The sequence below is a fragment of the Microtus pennsylvanicus genome, chromosome 5, assembly GCF_037038515.1.
Source record: "Microtus pennsylvanicus isolate mMicPen1 chromosome 5, mMicPen1.hap1, whole genome shotgun sequence".
Classification (NCBI taxonomy): Eukaryota; Metazoa; Chordata; class Mammalia; order Rodentia; family Cricetidae; genus Microtus; species Microtus pennsylvanicus.
In genome coordinates, this window is record NC_134583.1 from 125,912,687 (window position 1) to 125,932,104 (window position 19,418).

General features: G+C 52.9%; 1 protein-coding gene across 4 annotated transcripts in view; it reads right to left on the reverse strand.

Moving 5' to 3' along the window:
* Positions 1 to 19,418, reverse strand: part of Sh3pxd2a (SH3 and PX domains 2A) — a 206,134-nt gene that overhangs the window by 60,524 nt on the left and 126,192 nt on the right. For 3 of the 4 annotated variants that reach the window (XM_075974339.1, XM_075974337.1, XM_075974338.1), the window contains exon 6: positions 18,094 to 18,122. In XM_075974339.1, the coding sequence (XP_075830454.1) occupies positions 18,094 to 18,122 (29 nt within the window). Of the gene's footprint in view, positions 1 to 18,093; positions 18,234 to 19,418 lie in introns of those variants that run through there. The other variant, XM_075974340.1, reaches the window with a different exon arrangement.

The window sequence follows — 19,418 nt, forward strand, 5'->3', positions numbered from 1 at the left end:
ACAAGGTAGGCTGGAAGTGGCCAGAGGTCAGAGACCTGAGCACATGCCCATCCTCAGAGGAAAATGGGATAGACAGAAACAAGCCTGTCTTTTTAAGAGCAGATCATTTCCCAATCCCTGGATGTGCAGAGTAAATCCAACCCTGCTGCTCCCAGCCCGCCCTGGCAAGCTCTCTCCTGGGGTGGGAAGGACCCATTCCACCTAGTTCTAATGAGCAGAGGAGAGCCTCTGGCTCCCACAACCGGGCCCTCTGGCCAGCAGGCAGACAGGGCTGCTGGCTCAGGGGCAAGAGGCAGGCACAGCCAAGAAACAGCTGTGACCAACACAAACCAACTGGCGCTTTCTTTCCCTGTCCTCCACTGACCAAGGAGCCAGGGTCCCGCAGAACAGGGACACAGTTTCCCACAAAATGAGAGGCGTGGGACTGGCATTCCGCACGCCTGGCCTTGCTGAGAGCTAGCTCTGCGGCCTCGGGCAAAGGGCCTCAATATTGAACACCTGCCAGGGAGAGCACTCAGGCCTGCTGGCCTCTCAGGTGGTTGTCTGACGTTCTAGACTTTCCTGGCAGAAAGCTGGTACTTGCCATAACACATGTGAGCGAATGAGCCCTGGAAGACCATCTTTCCAGAGAAAAAGAACCACTTGAACACAGGTTCAATTTCTGGAAAAACCAACCCCCAAAAGGAGATCGCTCTGAAAGATGCCTTATGTTTGAATATGAGACATCTCCCACAAGCCTCTGGATTTCAGGTCTTGTCGCTAGCTGATGGGATTCAGGGAAGTGACTGAAACCTGAGGCTTTGAACCTAAAATGGAGCGGGAGATGGGAAGACGTAGGGAGTGGAGCCCACCTGGAAAGAAGCGGGTCACTAGCTGCATGGCCCCAAAGATGCTTCGGAACCCCTCCCCTTTCTTCTCTGTCTGCTTCCCAGCTACAGTGAGGTCTACAGCTTTGCTTTGCTGTCTTATTTACCCCAGCCCATGGTGATGAGATGGAATTGGTTAGTTAGGTTTGCACCGCTGTGACCTGGCAGGGACAGCTGAAGAAGAAGCTTCATCTGGGTCCATGGTTCTGTCTACCATGGAAGGGAAGCTCATTTCACAGGAGGTAAACAATAACAGCCACTCACAGCACGGTGGACCAAGAAACAGGGAGCTCGGCTAGAATATGGGGAGGGACAACCTTCAAAGACTGGTTCTCTGGTGAGCTGCTCCCGGCAGCTAGGCCTCCTAAGGGCTCCACAGTCTCCCAAAAGAGCGCTGTGAACTGGAGAAACATTCAGATCACAGGTGCAGATCTGCTCCGTGACAATGACTGTGACCTCTGTGTCAAAACAGACCCGTCCTCCCTTTGAACTGTTCCCTCGGGCATCTGCTAGAGCCAATGGAAGACTGAGCAAGGCATCGGGCGGGGGCAGAGACATGGAGCAAGAGTAACAAGGACCTGGACCTTGTGCCCACTTTGCCATTTACAGTGGCTGAAGTAGGACACCTAGCAATCTGACTTCTTGTCATCCCCACCTCTTCAAGAGTTTGCACACTGCCGTCATCCGCTGCCCCGGAAGGCTCCAGGACAGGTGGGAGCGACGGCTTAGGGAGATGATGGGAAGCAAGCAACAGCAAAAGCTGTGGATTCCAGGGTGATAAGATGGTGTAGAGACGGGGTCTTTCAGTTACCCATGATGTCCATGGTCCTGCTGGCCAGCAATATCACCAAGAATCTAGGCCCAGGGAAAGATCCAGAGTCTGCAGGTACGACCAATCGCTGGGCTTGGTGCACACTCGGTGGCTGACCCTGGCTCCTGCTGGGTCTGAGTGATGAGGAAGAAGCCAAGAACGACAGGCAGGTACTCCTGAATTTCCAGAAGCTCCCCCAAGGTCAGACTGTCCTAGCTACTTTAAATGAGAAAAGGACCCCGCCTCCCCTGTCACCCTAAGCCCCTAACCGTGAGCTACTGCATCGCTGTGGGAACCGACCTCCACATACCCAGTCCAGCCTTAAACTGTGTGTGCAGGATACTTCCCTGGAGGAGAGCAAGTTCCACATTCCCAACTAATAAACCTATGGTGGGCTTCAGGCTTGGGTGGAGGGACAAGAAGGGGGTGGGCTGCCAACTGCTCAGACTCCGTGGAGAATGACAGAGAGCCAAAGGCGTGGGGGACCAGTTTTCACGGTTCAGGGATTCTGCCAGGCCCGATGGAATGAAAATCTCTGGCCTCCCCCGCCCTTCCCTCGGTCAGGATCTCAGGAGAGGCCTCTCCCTCTTTGGGAATTCTATTGTTCATACCCTTGAGCAGCTTCTAAGCAACCAGCTGCATCCTAACCCCCCCCCTTCTTTTGCTACCACTCGACTTTGCACAGGGCCAATTTCTTAAGTTTCCGAGACTCCGTGTGCTTCTTTCCCTCTCTGACTATGCCACCAGGAAGCCTGGCCACTGCTTTCGGCCTGTAGCTGCCAGCCCCGTATTTAATGGTAGCAGCAGCAGCAGGAGCTGTTTTCAGGACAGGAGCATGTCCCTGTCTCCCCCACTGACATGGACACTTGTTCCAACAGCCCCACGGGGCTCATCCGTGTCTTATAGAGGAATTGTCTCCGGGGAGACGGAGCGGGCACAACCGTGAGAGAGACTATTGCCATCTGGGCGAGCATGGCACAAAAGAAAATGGTGAAGATGAAACAAAGAGGTAGAAGACGAAACAAAGAGGTAGAAGACGAAACAAAGAGGTCAAAGGCCAGTTTCCCCAGCTTATTACTACGCTTCAGTCAAACTTCTTATCCTGGTTGAAGGTCAGGTTTAAGTGTGATTTTGAGGCCGGGCGATGGTGGTGTGCGCCTTTAATCCCAGCACTCAGCAGAGGCAGGTGATCTCAGTGAGTTCGAGGCCAGCCTGGTCTACAAAGTGAGTTCCAAAACAGCCAGGACTGTTACACAGAGAAACCCTGTCTCAGGAGTGGGGGGCGTGGGATGAGGAGTGAATTCGATTGGGCAGTGCTGGGAGACAAGGCCTCACGGAGGTGTTTGGGTCATGTGGATGTAACCACCAGGAAGGGGTAAGCCTTTCTCCCAGGAGCAGCTTGGCTACTACTGTGGGTTTTGGGCCTCCTTTTGTCCCTTCTGCACACGCCCACTTGCCCTGTCACTGTTGGACATCTTCGGCTTCCTGGTCCTATCACACAGGCCAGAAAGACCATGTGGGGACTCACGGACACACACACACACACACAGCGAGCGAGCGAGCGAGCGAGAGAGAGAGAGACAGACAGACAGACAAAGACAGAGAGAGAGAGAGACAGACAGACAGACAGACAGACAAAGACAGAGAGAGAGAGAGACAGAGACAGACAGACAGACAAAGACAGAGAGAGAGAGAGAGAGAGAGAGAGAGAGAGAGAGAGAGAGAGAGGGAGAGGGAGAGGGAGGGAGGTCACACCACCTGCTTAAGATTCAGGCAGACAGGGGGCTGGAGAGATGGCTCAGAATTTAAGAGCATTGCCTGCTCTTCCAAAGGTCCTGAGTTCAATTCCCAGCAACCACATGTTGGGTCACAACCATCTGTAATGGGGTCTGGTGCCCTCTTCTGGCCTGCAGGCATACACACAGACAGAATATTGTATACAAAATAAATAAATAAATAAAATTTTTTAAAAAAAGATTCAGGCAGACAGCATCACTTCTCACACGACCTGAGGAGGGTGGGGCACGGCTCTGAACATTTGACGTGTTTTCTTACTTAACCCTTACAATAATCTGCCTTCTGAAGATGAGGAAACTGAAGCTCAGAAGAGTTAATGTCCTTTCCCAAGGCCCCACAGCAAGGAAGAGCTGATGTCGGAGTGGAGCCCAGGCAAGTGGGCCCGGAATCGGGAACACAGGGGCCCTCAGGGGAGATCTCATTTTCTGGTCTTCCCCTCTGGCCTTATGTCTTTCTGCTCTGCTCCTCTCTGTTAAACTCAGCCATGTTCCCACAATTGTCTGCAGCTACAAAGGTCTCCTTCCCCAGAGTGTTGCCCTTCCCAGAATCCACGTACACATGGGACAGCCCAGCCTAGGGTAGGAATGTACTGAGCTGCTGGAGGAAAACAAGCAGACGGTCTGCTCAGGTGGGGAAATGGGGGTGGCTCATAGCTTCTGAAGGACCAAGAAAAGGATGCCTTCCTGAGCCAGGGCTGGGACCGGGCCAGTGCAGCCCAGTGGGTGCAGGGAAAGCCACCTTCAGAAACACTCAGCTGTCTGGGGGAGGGGCTTCAGCAGAGAGGGGCAGGCAGGCTTGCACGGTGCTGAGACCAGAAGCTTCTGTTTAAAGACAGGTGGCCACATTCGTTAGTTGGGAGATGTGTGGGCAGACAAAGGGGCACTGAGTGGGGAAATGGGTGGGCGGGGCCGAGCATCTGCTCCTGGCAGCTGGGCTTGACCCGGCACAGCCCCTTGGGTGTGGCCTCCCCCTCAGTTCTCAGGTCCTTACCTCTCCTGGAGCCCTGCTGCTTGTGTGCAAGAAACAAACACAAGACCAAAAATTCCAGCATCCCAGCCACTCCCTCCACAGGGTGGTCTGCCTTGGTGGTCCTCCTGCAGCTGCTCCACCCACCATCCCTTGAGAAGCCCCCACTTAGGGCACTGTGTATGCACGTGCATGCACATGTGCACACACACACACACACGCACACACACACGGGTAGCACAGAAATGAGTCAGTGACTCAATAAGACAGACAGTCAGACACTTCAGATCTACAGACTTAGTCCTGTACCCATCTCTTGGTAAGCTTTTTCAGGAGCCAACAGGGAGGGCAGGGCTGCAGGGAGGGGGTCAAGGGTAGCAGGTCAGGATGGACCTTCCAATCTAGGTAGTCTGGGGTAGAATATCCCGTCTCTCACTCTGGACTCAATCAGCTGCGGCTGTGTAGTGAGCAGCATCCGCAGGCTCTGCTGGGCCCTGCTGATGTCCCAGTTCTACAGGCCATCTTCAGCACAGGAGGAGGGATCGTACAACGCCTCCCCTTCCCCAGTGATCTTGTCTGCCCTGTCTTGAAGCAGCCTGGCACCCTTGTCTACCTGCTTGACCCTGTCCAGGCACCTGCAAAGGGCATCCTTCTGCTCTGAAGCTCACTGGAGTGGACTGAGAGAGAGGAATCAGGGTGAGTCCCCTTACTGTTATAACAGGGCCTGATTCTGAGCAAGGCTCACAAGCCACAGAAGTGAGGTAAGGGCTCTTGACTGAAGTGAAGTTGGGAGTACACATTTTTTAAGGTTGGTCTGTCTCACTCATCTTTCCCTGTCCCATTCACTGTTTCGTCCAGCTCCAGAAGGCCTGCGAGGGGCTGCGTTAGCAACATAGCAGGAGTTTATAAAAGCACACTGAGCTAGGCACAGCACATATCCCGGGGTGAGAGCACGTGCCCGAAAATCCTTTGGACTCTGCCATACCTCAAAGTGACCGTCCAGTTAACCCTCAGCAGATGATGGGAGCATGAACTTTTTTGGTCCTTGCTTTACTGGTTTCATAGGAACCCAGGCCCACTGATTTCTGCGGCCCTGATATTAATCTAGTCCAAAGTTGTCCTCCTGAGCCACATGCTCAGGGTTAGGGTTCTGAGGCTGGGGGATGCCCTCAACCTTCCTGGACACTGTGGTACACAGACTCTCAGGCCGAGCAAACATCCCAGAAGGCTGCTGAATGACTTTTGCTTCAAAGTGTTCCAAGGACTTTAAAAAAAAACAAAAACAAACCCATAACCAATATAGTTTTGTGACAAGATGGATGTCACCGGAAACAGGAGTCTGTGCAGGGGCAACGTGCTTATCATGACTGGTAAAATCCAGGGCCGCAGGACCCCCTCCTCCATGGTGTCTGCCTGAAGCCCCTGGGCCTCTCCCGCCTTGGACTGGCCAGGTCCCCTGAGCTCAATGATGCCACATAAACAGCAGTGTATGCACACGCACACAGAAGCATGCATGCATGCCTCGCCGCTGGGGAAATCCCACAGCTGGCTCTCAGGTGACTGAACTTTGCCCAGAAAGCGGCAGCTGTGAGAGTGCCTGCAGGACAGGGGAGGGCTGGGGGCGGGGTTAACCCTTCCACACCACAGTCCAGGCTGAGCTTCCCACCAAGAAGAACCAACGGACGGACATAGACAGACCATGTCTCTGAGCCCTGCCCTGCTCTAGAAAAAAAGGCTGTTCTTTGTTCTGTCCATGTCAGTCCGTCAATAATGCTGGGGAGTCTGGCCTGATAGACTTGTTCCCAAGGGAGGCCACAGGCAGAGCCCTAGGGAGCATGTCCTATGGCAGACACCTAGGTGGGGGACCATGACCAGGAAAACAGCTAGAATGATTGCACTCCTTTAATGGGTGTGAACAAGCATCTCCGAGACTGCTCTAGGGTTCTATTCTAAAAAGAAGGCTGGAGGAGGCCCCTGGGACAAGCGCTCTCCCATTCAGGTGCACCGTTCCTATTAGCAGAGGTGATCTGTGCTAGCTCTCTGAACAGCAGCACCTCACGGTTGGTACTTGGAGAATGTGGAGGAGCTGCATGCTCAGTTTACTTTACATGTTTCCTTACTGAGATAGCCTGTAGCCCAGGCTGGCCTCAAACTCACACGGGAAGTTTAGAGACAGTGTGTCAATGTAACCCAGACTGGCCTGAAACTTGCTATGTAGCTGAGTACGATGCCTGTTTCCTCTGTTGGGATTGCAGGCATGTGTCACCATAGCCACCTGAGATGCCCAGTTTAGAGGAGGCCTGCACACTGGGTCACCAAGGGCTGTGACTGGCCAGACACCTTCTGCACACCCGCTCCCTCTCTTTGTCTGGCACTCAGGAGGCTGACCCAGGAATGCACACGTCCACTGCCAGTATGGGTGTGCTGGCTAGTTTTTATGTCAACTTGGTGTAAGCTAGGGTCATCTGGGAAAGCATCTTAATCAAGAAAATACTTGTCTGATGACTGATATGAGAGGTTCAGCCCACTGCTGGCGCTACCACTAGGCAGCAGTCCTGGACGGGACAGGAAAGTCAGTAGACAGTGTTCCCCCATGCCTTCTGCTTCAGTTTCTGCTTGCAGGTTCCTGCCCTGACTTCCCCTAGTGACGGAGTGTGTTCTGAGAACTGTAAGATGAAATAAACCCTTTCCTCCCATGTTGCTTAGCATCATGATGTTTTATCAGCAATAGAAACCCTAACTGGGACACTGGACAACTTAGCTAGATTTCATCTAAAAAAAGGGGGGGTTGGGGGTTGGAGCTACATAGCTCAGTGGTAAGCAACTTACTTGCTTAGCATGCATGAGGTTGAATCCCTAGTGACGGTTTGAATGAGAATGTCCCCCATACACCCATATGTTTGCACGCTTGGTTCCTAATTGGTGGAACTGTTTGGGAGGGATTAGGAGGTGTGGCCTTGTTGGAGGAGGTGTGTCTCTGGGGTTGGCCTCTGAGGTCTTCAAAGACTCCCGTCACCCCCAGTATGCTCTCCGTCTCCTGCTTATGGACCAAGGCGTGAGCTCTCAGCTGGCTGCTCCAGCCGCCTGTTGCCAATGCGTACATTCCATCATAGACTCTAACTCTTTACACTCTTTCTGCTAGAAGTTGCCTGTGTTCTGTGACACATTCTAGCACCAGAAAACTAAATGTTTGCTTAGCAAACAAATCTATAAAACAGCCAAGTCTAGGAGGCCAATTCTAGGTCCAGCAACAGCCACACAGTCCTGGAAGAAAGGTCCAGAACCTTCACTTTTTGGGAGACTTGCTCCTTATCCATTCAGCCTTCAAGGACCCTCCCCCTCTTCCAGGCTGCCACACCTATCCACAAGGTCATTGGCCTTGAGAAGAGGTGGCCCAGGTCATGGGAGCATGGGCATGGGCCCTGAAATCAGAATGGGGCCACTGCCAGTGTACAAAGACAGTCTTAATGTGGCCTGTGTTGCTGGCTTGCCACCCTCCTGAGGGAATGATTATATAACTCACTTGGATCCTGTTTAACACTCAGGGAACCTACAGGGATCCAGGGTGACCCAGGGAGACCCAGATACGAAAAAGCTGTCCCTGAGACCACAGATGCCACCCCCAAGACACCACACATGCAAGTCAGAAGCGGAGCTGAGGAAAGGGCAGTGACAGGGAGCCAATGCTCCCCACAGATGGCAATGTGAAGAGATTCCGACACGGCCTCACTATCTTAATGCAGGACTCTTGTCCCGACATTACCGGTCCTCCCATAATTACGCCAGCTACTCGGGGCACATGGTGACAACCAGATCCAAGGGGGGCAAAGAAAAAGTCATGGAAAAGCACGCTTTTCCTTCTAAACGTCCTGAAACTTTGGGAAAACTCTCTGCCTTCACATTTCGAAACTGACCAATTATAAGAAGGCTGCGAGCCAACCGAGTTCCACACGGCGCATTTCTCATTTCTGTTTCTAAACTAAGCGACTTTAGATCAGAAAAAGGTGTGAACAATGAGCAAGGCGCATTTCCCTCGGGTCTCTGTTTTTCCATCGGCTTCATCATTACTGGAAATGCTGCCCTGATGTCACATGTCTGCAAACCAGAAAGCCAAAGTGAGCAACAAGCTGGGTTCTGGCTGAGGGCTGCGGTGGGAAGCATTTCTTTGCTGGACCACAACTGGGTGCCTCCTTCTCCCAGGAACAAAGCCTTACGCAGAGTCTCCTCACTGCCCACGATGAGGCCAGATTGGGGGTGGGGGTGCCAGTGTTTGGGGGAGGGGTGGGCTTGGAACCCTGTTTCTTGACAGTTCCTTGCAGCTTACCTCCAACTAAAAACATCTTCAAAGAGCTGGACATGGGGATCCAGCGACATCCCTCTTGCTCCCTTCATTGTCTATCAAGCCCGAATGTGGCCATCAGTCCACACCCAGAATGTAAGCCCTGGCTTAGTTTAAGAGTTCTTAGGCAGTATAGTATAGGCTTCATGCCTACGATCCCAGCACATGGGAGGTGAAGCCAGGAGGATCAGGAGTTCAAGGTTAGCTTCCATCACCAAGAGAATTTAATGCCAGCTTGGACTACAAGAGCCCTGTTTTGAAATAAAACAATCCCTGGGTGCCCATGTTGAGGTAGTGGGTCTGGACAGGGCCTGAGAAACTGCACTTTAGCAAGCAGCCTCAGAATTCTGACTGGGCCTTTGCCCAGGCTGCTCTCTTCCAGTCCAGCTTCCTACTTCCCCAGCAGGAGAAGGTGGGTGGTAGGAGCTGCAGAGGCTGCTAAGAGAACAGGACACTGGGCCTCCAGGCTGCCTGGACTTCCTTCCTGAGATCCCAGAATCCGGGAAGTGCTCTTCCTTCCTGCCCCGCATCGTGTGCCCAGGCCAGCTGAGCAGCGATTGCTGCCCTGGCTGCGAGCCAAGGCATGTACCCACGACAAGCAAGCACAACACGTGAGCCGTACTGACACTCCATCACATCATTGCCACATGGGCCGGCCGCGGAACACAGCCAATCAGCCTCGTTTCCAACGAGATGGGCTCTGTACTTAGGGGTGATATGAGGCTGAGGAGCCAGTGCCATGAAAATTGAAACTGTTTAAAAACACAAGCCTGGGTGAGACGTGCCAGAAGCTGTTGCCTGACAAGGCAAGCTCACCCAAGGCCAGGCCAAAGGAGGGCGCCAAGAGGAGCTTGGTCATGGTCACCAAACAGCCTGGGTCTTCCACTGGAGATGAATGGTTTCAGCGGACCAGGAAGCCCTGGAAATTGCTTTGGTAGGGGGAATACTACATTTTCCAGGGCTTCCTCTCCAGCCCTGTCTCCTCTCCTGCCAGGAAGGCTCCTCTCGTCCCTCGACTCCTCACACTTAACAACCCCAGGTCCTCAGTCACATCTCTCGCTCCCAACACCCAGCACACACCCTGCAGCTCATCCCAGCTTCAGAGCGCTTTTCTCCAGCCTCCCCGTGGGTGCTACCTCTCCTGTTCTCTCTGGTCTGCCTCCCTGTATCCATGACAGCGTCCTTCCCTGTCGGCGGAGCTGAGCACTCCCTGGGCCAGGAGCCAACCAATGCTTCAAAGAATCAGAAGTCAGTTCTCTGCCTGAAGAAGGCTGCTGCAGCACTAACCCTAGAAAAAGCGGATCTCCAAGGCCTCACAGATGCTGGCTCTGCTGCATTGGAGCCTCACACACCTCGCTGGCTCTAAGACCTGCTGGAGTCTGCAGGAGACCAAATTCTGCCCACCCTTCACCTGGGGCAAGCGGACACTCTGAGCTGTCTCATCTATAAAAGGCAGGCGGGGACTGAAGAGATAGCTTGTCACCAAGACTGACGACCTGAATTTGATCCCTGAGGACCCCCACAGTGGAAGGAGAGAACTGACTTTGTAAGTTGTCCTCTATCTTTCACATACATGCTGCGGCGCACGCATACACACGCAAATAAATATAAAATATACAGTTTTTTAAAAGGTGGCCCAGCTTTTCTGGGTAGCCAGTTTTTTTTTTTATAGCAGCCAGTACTTATAGGTAAGTCCTACTATCAGAAAAGTATACTTTATTCAAAACTGAACTTGGAGGTTTGGAGAGATGGCTCAGTAGTCAAGAGCACTGGCTGCTCTTTCAGAGGACCAGGGTCCAATCCCTAGCACCCACATTGTGGCTCACAGCCATCTGTAACCCCAGTTTCTGGGGATCTAATACTTTTTTTGGCCTCTCAGGCAGTAGGCATGTATGTGGTACCCAGACATACATGCAGGCAAAACACTCACAAATATAAAATAATAATTTAAAACATAAATAAAAAACTTAAAAAATAAATAAAGACTAAACTTAGCCAGGCACAGCGGCTCATGCCTCTAACCCAGGACCAGAGAGGCCGAGGCAGAAAGGCTGCCATGAGTTCAAGGCCAGCCTGAGTTACAGAGTGAGACTGTCTGAAAAGTACAATGCGAGGGGCCAGGGAGATAAGGCTTGGTGGGCAAGGCTTCATCCCTGGAACTTACACAGTGGACAGAGAGAACGACCCCCACATACTGTCCTCTGTCCTCCACACATGTCACACAGCCCCAAACACATAAACAGTTTAAATGTGTGATATTTTTGTTTACTTTCAAGGGTTTTATATTAGTTTATAAAATTTTTTAAAAAATTAAGTAATAACATTAAAAACAAGCAAAAACAAACAGAACCCACCCAAGCTTAAAGGCTAGGCCTAGGGGCGCAGGCTTGACTGTGCTATTCAAGAGGCTGACGCACACGGCTAGAGAGACGGCTCAGCAGTTAAGAACACTTGCTGTTCTTCCAAAGGACCTGAGTTCTCAGCATCCACACTGGGCAGCACACAGTCACCTATGACTACAGCTCCGAGGGGTCTCAGACACCCCTCTGGCCTCTGAGCGCCCCCCCCACATGGCATTTACTTACTGCCCAGAGTGGGGAGAAGCAACACCAGCACCCTCTCCTACAGAAGCACAGGAACATCTCTGTGGCCTCTTGCACCCCCATTTTACGGATGAAACGGAGGCACAAGGAAACCAGGACTTGCTCAAGAACAAGAACTGGGGCGCGAAATGGGCATTCTGGGTCAGAATCCACACTCCTTTGGGGCTCACAGGATGGAAATAAGTATTATGATAGAATCTTTTTACCTTAAAATTGAAGGTAACATCAACTTCTCCCCTCCTTTCAAAGCCTATAATAAACCATAGACACGTAAGCCAATAGCAAAGCCGACGAACGGCTGAGCTGAGGTTTAAATCCTACCTAGGGTGTCCGATGCCAAAACCTAAACTCCCAACTCCAACAGTGCAACCACAACAGCACTGATCTCATCAACAGGGCCCAGTAAGACCGTTTTGGGATCAGAGATGGAAGGCAGGCTGAGTAAACAGGCTTCACCAGGAACATCAACACTTGCCCAACAGAACCATCTTGCAACACTCTTGAGCAACCTCATTTGCATTGAAACAGCTCAACGCCGAAAAAGAGCACCAGGCCCTCGGCCTGGCAAGAGGCACCGCGAGGAAGCCATGATCTCAGAGCTTCTAGGGCCACTGCGCCGCCTAGTGGCGAATCTCAGAACTTCTCAAGCATCTTCCTAGGGTGCTACGGGAACTGGAAGGGAAGCTCTGCTGGGGGGCTTCGTTGTCCTCTGGGACTCTTGGAGGAAACCTGCCCATCTCGGAGGGTTACCACAGCTATTACTGGCCTTTCCTGCTGCTGGATGGCAGAAGGCCCTCAGAATGGTTCATGCCATCCCTCCAGAGAGTGCTTTTGTCTCTGCTAGCTAGGTGTGATGCTCAGTGGACCAGCTGGAGAGGCCAGCTCCCTGCCCCCACACATGCAGTCTTTTGTGGTGGTGGTGGCTATAGCCCATCCTTAGTGGATGTTAGGTAAGGAGACTTGCCCAGCACCGGGGTGGTGGTGAGGGAGACCAGAGCTGTACTGGGCAGAGCCGAGACGCCCTGAAGACCCACCAGGTGTTTGGATCCAACCTGTTTTCTAGAGGTCTGCCCTATGGCTGCAGGCTGGCCTAGGCATCCCTGCTGGAGTGTAAACCAGTTCTTTACGATACGGCCGCCCCCTACACACCCTGGTTCTTTCCCTCCCTAGGTGGTCCAGGCTGGCCTTGAACTTGGCCTTTTGAGTGCCAGGATTACATCATGCCCAATTACAATAAAACTCGCACCACCTGTCTTCTGCCGCTTCTGTTTTTCCAGCTGAAGGAACGTGTCCAAGGTCATACGACTGGCAACCTGCGCACATGAACTAGGAAACTCAAGCGTGTGAGTCAGTTTTGTCAACTCGACACAAAGAAGTCACCCAGAAGAAGGGACCTTAATTGAGAAGGGGCCCCTCTCTCAGACTAGCCTGTGGGCAAGTCTGTGGTGCATTTTCTTGACTAATAATTGACGAGCACAGGGCCACCTCTAAGCAGGTAATACGGGGTCGTATAAAAAGCAAGCTGGGAGAGCCGTGGGGCAAGCCAGAAAGCAGCACTCCTCCATGGCCTCTGCCTCAGCTCCTGTCTGGAGTTCCTGCACTTACCTCCCTCAGGGATGGACTGTGACCTGGATGTATAAGCCATACAAACCCTTTCCTCCCCGAGTAGCTTTTTTAGAACATTTTGTCTCAGCAATCAAATACAAACTAGAACATCAAGCAATCTGACTGGCACTGTCCACACTTTCCCGAGGCCCAGCCGCAATCATCAAACCCACCAATGCTGCCCCTGATGCCGGGCCCCGCCACCTGGACTCTGTCCATGCTATGGATCTCCAATCACCAGCTAGAAAACCAATCCAAGTCTCATCACCCTGGCCCCACCACATCCCTTTAGCGTCCCTCATCTCCCAGAGAAATGGGCACAGCACCCTAAAATGGCCTGAGAGGCCCCATGTAATCTGTGCTACGTCACCCCACCTCCTCTCCCGGCTGTAACATATCCATTCTTATACCCTGCCCCTCATCCTGTTCAATCTCCACCCTGCACAGCCCTTCTGCTGGAGGAGCTGGCTGGCTCTCACAGGCCTTGGGCCCTCCCACTTGCTGTGCTCTGGGTCATCTAACCCCGCCACCCAATCTCTTTCCCCATCACACAGCACCTTAGTTCATCGCTGCCAGCTCCCAAGCAGCAGGCATTTTCCCGTAACTCGGACACCTGGGCAGTACCCTGAACACAGCGGGGGCTCAAGAAGGACAGCTAAAGCCAAGGTTAATCTTGCTTGCCCAGAGAGAGGCCACCCTCTCCAGACTCTCACGGGGAGATGCGGGCATTCACAGTCTCCAAACCTCTCAACAAGTGGGTGGAGCTTGTACCGGTGCAAACCCTACAGCCAGGTTTTCAGGGTGGTGGGAGATGGACAGGAAGCAAGAATACGCACAAGACAGCTCGAGGGGTCATCAACAGGGAAGAAGACAGGTCAGAGAGGGCGAGGTTGGGTGGTTTCTCTGAGATGGTACACAACAGAGCAAAAGTCTCAAAAGGGAGCCAGCCATGGGGAAAATGGAAGAAGATTACTCCAGGTCAAGGGTGCAGCAAGCACAAACGCCATTCCAAGGAATGAGTTTGACGTCTGAGGGCCGAGGATGACCGCGTGGTTGAACAGGTTTGACTGGGTGGGGAGTGTGTTGGGACAGAGCCCTGGTCAGAAAGGCAGTAGGGGTCAATTATGCAAGACTCTGTAAGCCAGAAGAAAGGAGTTCTTCACCGCGTGGAAGTCCCTGGGGGAATTTCAGCAGGTTTGGAATGTAACTTTGAGAGTGCCCCCTAGCTGCTCTACAGGGAATGGCAACTGAGTGGTAAAGGTGGAAGCCAAGGAGGGCCACTGGGAGAGCTGGAGTCTTCCTGGAGAGGTGAGTGGACCTGGAGGTGAAGTCCATAGGAGAGGGAGGGAGGGCCTAAAGATGACTTTTAGTGATAGGCAGATACTACCAAGTCCTGGCAAAGAAAGATGGAGAAAGAAAGAGGTGTGCTGGGAAGAGATGCAGATGAAAGTCAGACCACGCTCTCCTCTGTCCAGGTCAAATGTCACCCCGCCTCCTCCGCGAGGCTGTAAACCACCTGACATCGTCCTTCCCCAGCTCTGCCCAAGCCTTGCTTCTGATTTTTTTGTGGGGTGGGTGGGAACCAAAGCATCAGGCTTCACCTCATCGGGGACGGTTCATGGGGATGGTTCATTTCAGAGCGGAATATGAGTATATGAGTAACCACAACCAAGAACACTGGTCCAGGTCTCCCCAAATAACAGGTTCCAGAGAGACAGAAATCTGTCTACAGTAACTGGAGCAAAGAGAGTCCTAAAGTTATATGCTTTTCAAACACACTGGATGCATCAGGTTGCCAGGCAACAGCTGCAAGGGGAGTGGGAGGAGGGCTCCGCTATAGGCTTCAGAAAAATCTGACGGTACCCTTAGCCTTTGGCTGGCGGGAAGTAGGACTCCGTTCATACATTCCAAATGATTTACCTAGTGGTCACATGCAGCGGAAGGCGACAAAGGCTGGTGAGGCTGAAGATGCTCCAGAACAGTTAGGCTCTTGTAACACTACAGCCTCTCCACACCACCGAGCTTCTCTTCAGTCAGTCAGTCTGTGCTGACGTAGCTTCTTTCTAGGAATTCTAGAAATCGTTCACAGTCTCACGTAACCAAGGCTGGCCTGGAGCGTATCATAGAGCCAAGCATCCTTGGCTCTATCATAGAAGCCAGACATCACTCTGAACTTCTGACCCTCCTGTTAGGCTTCCTGAGTGGTGAGGATGCAAGCACACACCAGACTGGGTGTATTGGGTGCGGGGACTAAACCTAGGTTTTGCACAGGCTAAGTGAGCATCCTGACCCCAGCCTTCCCTCATGTCCTCCTAAGTGACAAGCACCTGCTCCCTGAGCAGGAGACAGGACAACCTGGGCCCAACGGCCAGATCGTGTCTCTAGACAAGTGGTTCCACCATCAGCAAGGGTCTTCCAAGGAGTCAAGCTTTGGAACTAGGCTGGAAAGCAAAGATGAGAAAAGGCACCCTCTTCTGTGTGAGCAAGTCTCAGAGGCTTCACCGCAGCGCCGGGGTGAGCCCTAAACCTGGACTCTGATTCTGCGTGTACCCAGAGTCGAGGACCATCACCAGATTGGAGTTTTAGGTTTCTCCTTGCAAAAGCCACCACACAGTGTGGCTGAGTGGACCATGAAAAGTTCTGGGCGCGGGCGCTCACTGAGTAACAGTGCTGCTGCGGGCAGTGATCTAAGCACACCCACAGTATCAACTGATCCAGTCTTCATCGCTGCCACCTACGTGTGTGTTAGGGCTCTCCAGAGAAACAGGCCAAGACGATGTGCATATAGGAAAAAAAACTATTTTTGAAGTTGGCACATGTGACTGTGGAAGCCTGTTGAGTACCAAGGCTGTGATGAGAGAGGCCGGTGGGAGCCTGGGAACCAGCCACGGTCAAGTCCAAAGGCAAGCTACAGCAGAGCTCCTGGTTGGCGTGTGCGTGCATGCGTGTGTGTGTGTGTGTGTGTGTGTGTGTGTGTATGCGCGCGCGTGTGTGTATGTGTGTGTGTGCGTGAGTGTGTGTGCGTGTGTGTGAATGTGTGTGAGTGTGTGTGTGTTCCATTAAGACCTTCAATTGCCTGGATGAGGCCCACCCACATTAGAGAGGGTAATTGGATTTATTCAGGGTTCACTGATTTAAATGTTAATTTCACTAAACAACAGCATCATAGAAACACACAAATTAAGGGCTGACCAAGCACCATGGCCCACCTGAGGACATACGAAGATAACGATCTAAAGAAAAACAGCTAACCACCACAAAGTGGATGTAAACATCCCTAATTTACGAAGACAGAATGGGTCCTGGGAGGGAGAAATCTCCCATGAGTCATAGGGAAGAGGAGCCTGGTTCTGAATGCCTGATGCCTGGCTCCAGCCTGCCATTTTAACCATGACATTAAGTGGCCATTACCATAAGCATACCAATGTAAATTAAATTTCCTCATCCGTCCTTTGCTTGGATGAAAATGGAAAGCAGAGAAACTGAAGAGGTATTCTGGGTGGGGCATGGAGGAGTGGGCAGGTCCCCTAATGTAAACCGGAGGACCACAAAAATGACGCTCTATATACTAACGCTACGGCTACTGTATCATACAGTACTATATATAGTATGATACACATATTATTTCATAGGGTTATGGTTTTATTAGGTGCTAAGAGCTATTCTATATCACATGAGACAGGCATCCTTATTATTTACTGTTTTAAGCATAACGGCAACAAGAGACTTCCCAAGGCCAAACAGGAAGCTGGGGTTCAGCATTAACAAGCGTCTTGGTTATTCCAGCCCCAGTTTTGCCCCTCCAGCCCGGTTCTCCCTGGGGCTCTGGCTGGCAGTGTTGATGACCAAACTTTTCAGGCTCCTACCACAGAAAGAAAAGCCCCACTGCTGCGGAGCCACCTGAGCTACCCTGGCTCAGCAGTCAGTCATCTGCACACACACATGCTACCCCACAACTAAGTACACAAGCATGCTTCAACAGGCTTCAGCCTACAGTCCACAGAGGACACCCAGCCTATGCACAGTTATCAGCAGGACCACCCATGTCCGCACAACCCAACCCGTGGCCTCCCACACACAGACACAAGACAGCGTGTGTACACCCAGCACACCCAAACCTATGTTTACAAGGACACAGAATACAATTACTTCCACCTCAGCTCCCACCCATCGCGGCGGCACACAAGCCTCTACTTGGTCCACAGTCCCCCGGCATTGAGATATAGGGGCCTTGAACACAGCCCCAAGGGTCAGACTCTTCAGGAGACTGTCCACAACGCTGCCCCACCATGACACATACAGGAAACAGACGTGCCAATATAGCTCGCTCTGTCTGCCCCAGCCCCGCACCCCAAAACTCACCAACTCATCGCACTAACAAAAGATCACCCTCCCCCAACTAACTACACCCCACCCACACCCAGGCGGTGTGCCATTTGGGAGAGCCTCCCCCGCCCAGAAAGAATTTTCTTTGGCCCTCCAGGGGTAGTGTCGGAACCTCACTCTTGTTTGGGAAGCACCTACACCTGCTCCCACCACCCCCAGCTCTGCAAACTACTGCAGCTGACCCCACAGCACTGAGCAGTGCAAGCTCAGAGCTGGGGAAGGGTTCGGGTCAGTGGTGAGGTGCAGCAATCCCGAGTCTCTCAAGAGCAACCCCTTTTCAGTTCCCTCTCACTTTCCCACGCTGAAGAACCTGCATATTCACAAACTCTTCCATCGCAGTGCAGTGCGAAGGACGAACGGGAAAGCCACAAGGGTAGCCAGCAGTGGCTCCTGCAGCTGGGAAGCAGGATCCGGCTGCAGATGCCGCAGGGGCTTAGGCCGTTCCTGAGACATCCCCTGCCCCATGCACCCCTACTCCCATTCAGGAGTCAGAGGGACTAAGGAGGAGAATGAAGGTGTGCGTGGCAGAGAACTTGGAGGGTAAGGGACAGGGAGGGGACAACAGATGTGCACCCCCACCCAGAGGCAAGCAGGACGATAGTGCCGCAGGCTAGAAAGGCATCCCGTCCCTGCCCCCGCCCGCGAAAGTCCTGCGCAGGAATAGAGGGACAGGTGCATGCAGCAGGAAGGTGAGACAGACAGCCGTTGAGATTCTCTTACCTGATTTCCTTTTGGAACTGCCATAATCTCTGAAAAAGAAACAACAACAAATAGACATGGTTAGGGTGGGCGGGGGAGGGCACGGAGCTGCAGTTTTGGGGCGCACACCGGCGCGCTGTGGCAGCTCCCGGCGCCTCTGCTCATGTGATGCCGCGGCTCTGCGAGCCGCGCGCTCCGCAGTTGCACGCACTGCGCGTTGCGATACCCGCCCGCCGCTTCGGCAGCCCGGCCTCCCCACAGCGCGATCGGCCTCCTCGCCCCGCCCCGCCCCGTCGCTCCGCAGCCCTCACCGGACCGCGCCCCGGCCTGCCCAAAGGGGCTCACCTTTCCCTAATCCTCAATAAATCCAAGAAGGCTATCAGATTCCAGTGCGCTTGCTAAAGAGGGAAACTGAGGCTACCGGAGGGTGGGAGATCGCTAGAACCCAGGCTCTGACCATTGGCGGACCCACTCCCCACCGCTGGAACACTCCCCATCGCTGGAATACTTTGCCTCGCTAGACAAGTAGCGACTTCCTCAGCAAGCTTTCATTCCTTCAGTTAGTTTGTGCGACCCTTTGATTCCATGGTGTCTTCCCCCATCCCCCCACGGCTCCTTAAGGCACACACTAGCTGCTTTAGCCCACTCCATCTTTTGGGACTGGCGCAAGCGGTGGGCAAACATCGCCTGCGGGAACAATATTTAGCATCTGCAGTTCTTTTTCTTGAAAGGCTACGGCTGACACTGGGCCTTCTCTCAGAACACTCCGCAGGGGTACCTAGGAAGCTGGGAGTGGCAGGAGTGGAGACTGAGCTTCTAAAGTGAGCACTAGGTTCTAATCCTGTCACTTAAAATAACTGTTGAACCATAAGCATATAGTTCCTCCCCTCTTCCAGCTGCCCTGCTTGGAGTCTGCCCAGTTCTGCCCCCGGGGTGCAGGTCGATCTAGGGTCAGTAACAAGCAGAGGCAGACACCCCAAAGCTGGCTGCTCTGCCAGTACCCTCCATTCCCCCAACTTCCCTTCCCCAGCCTCATGGAATTCCTAAAATCTGAGTTCTGTTAAGGCTCAGGAGCCAGTTTGGGACCTATCTGGAGACAAGAGGAACTGGTCCCTGGGGACCAAAGAAAATGCCACTTGCTACCTATTTTTGGCCAAGCAAACTAGCTAGCTGGATCTGCTCCCTGGAGAAGGGTCTCAGTGGAGAAGGGCGGGTCAGCCATCAGATTCAGAGCCTTGAGGGCGTGGCCTTAGGCAAGAGGAAAGATGATTGGCCTACAGAGGCAGAGATGCTGGGACAGTCCCCACTCCCTCTCCCGAGCTTTGGGCAGGGTCTGGGAAGCTGCA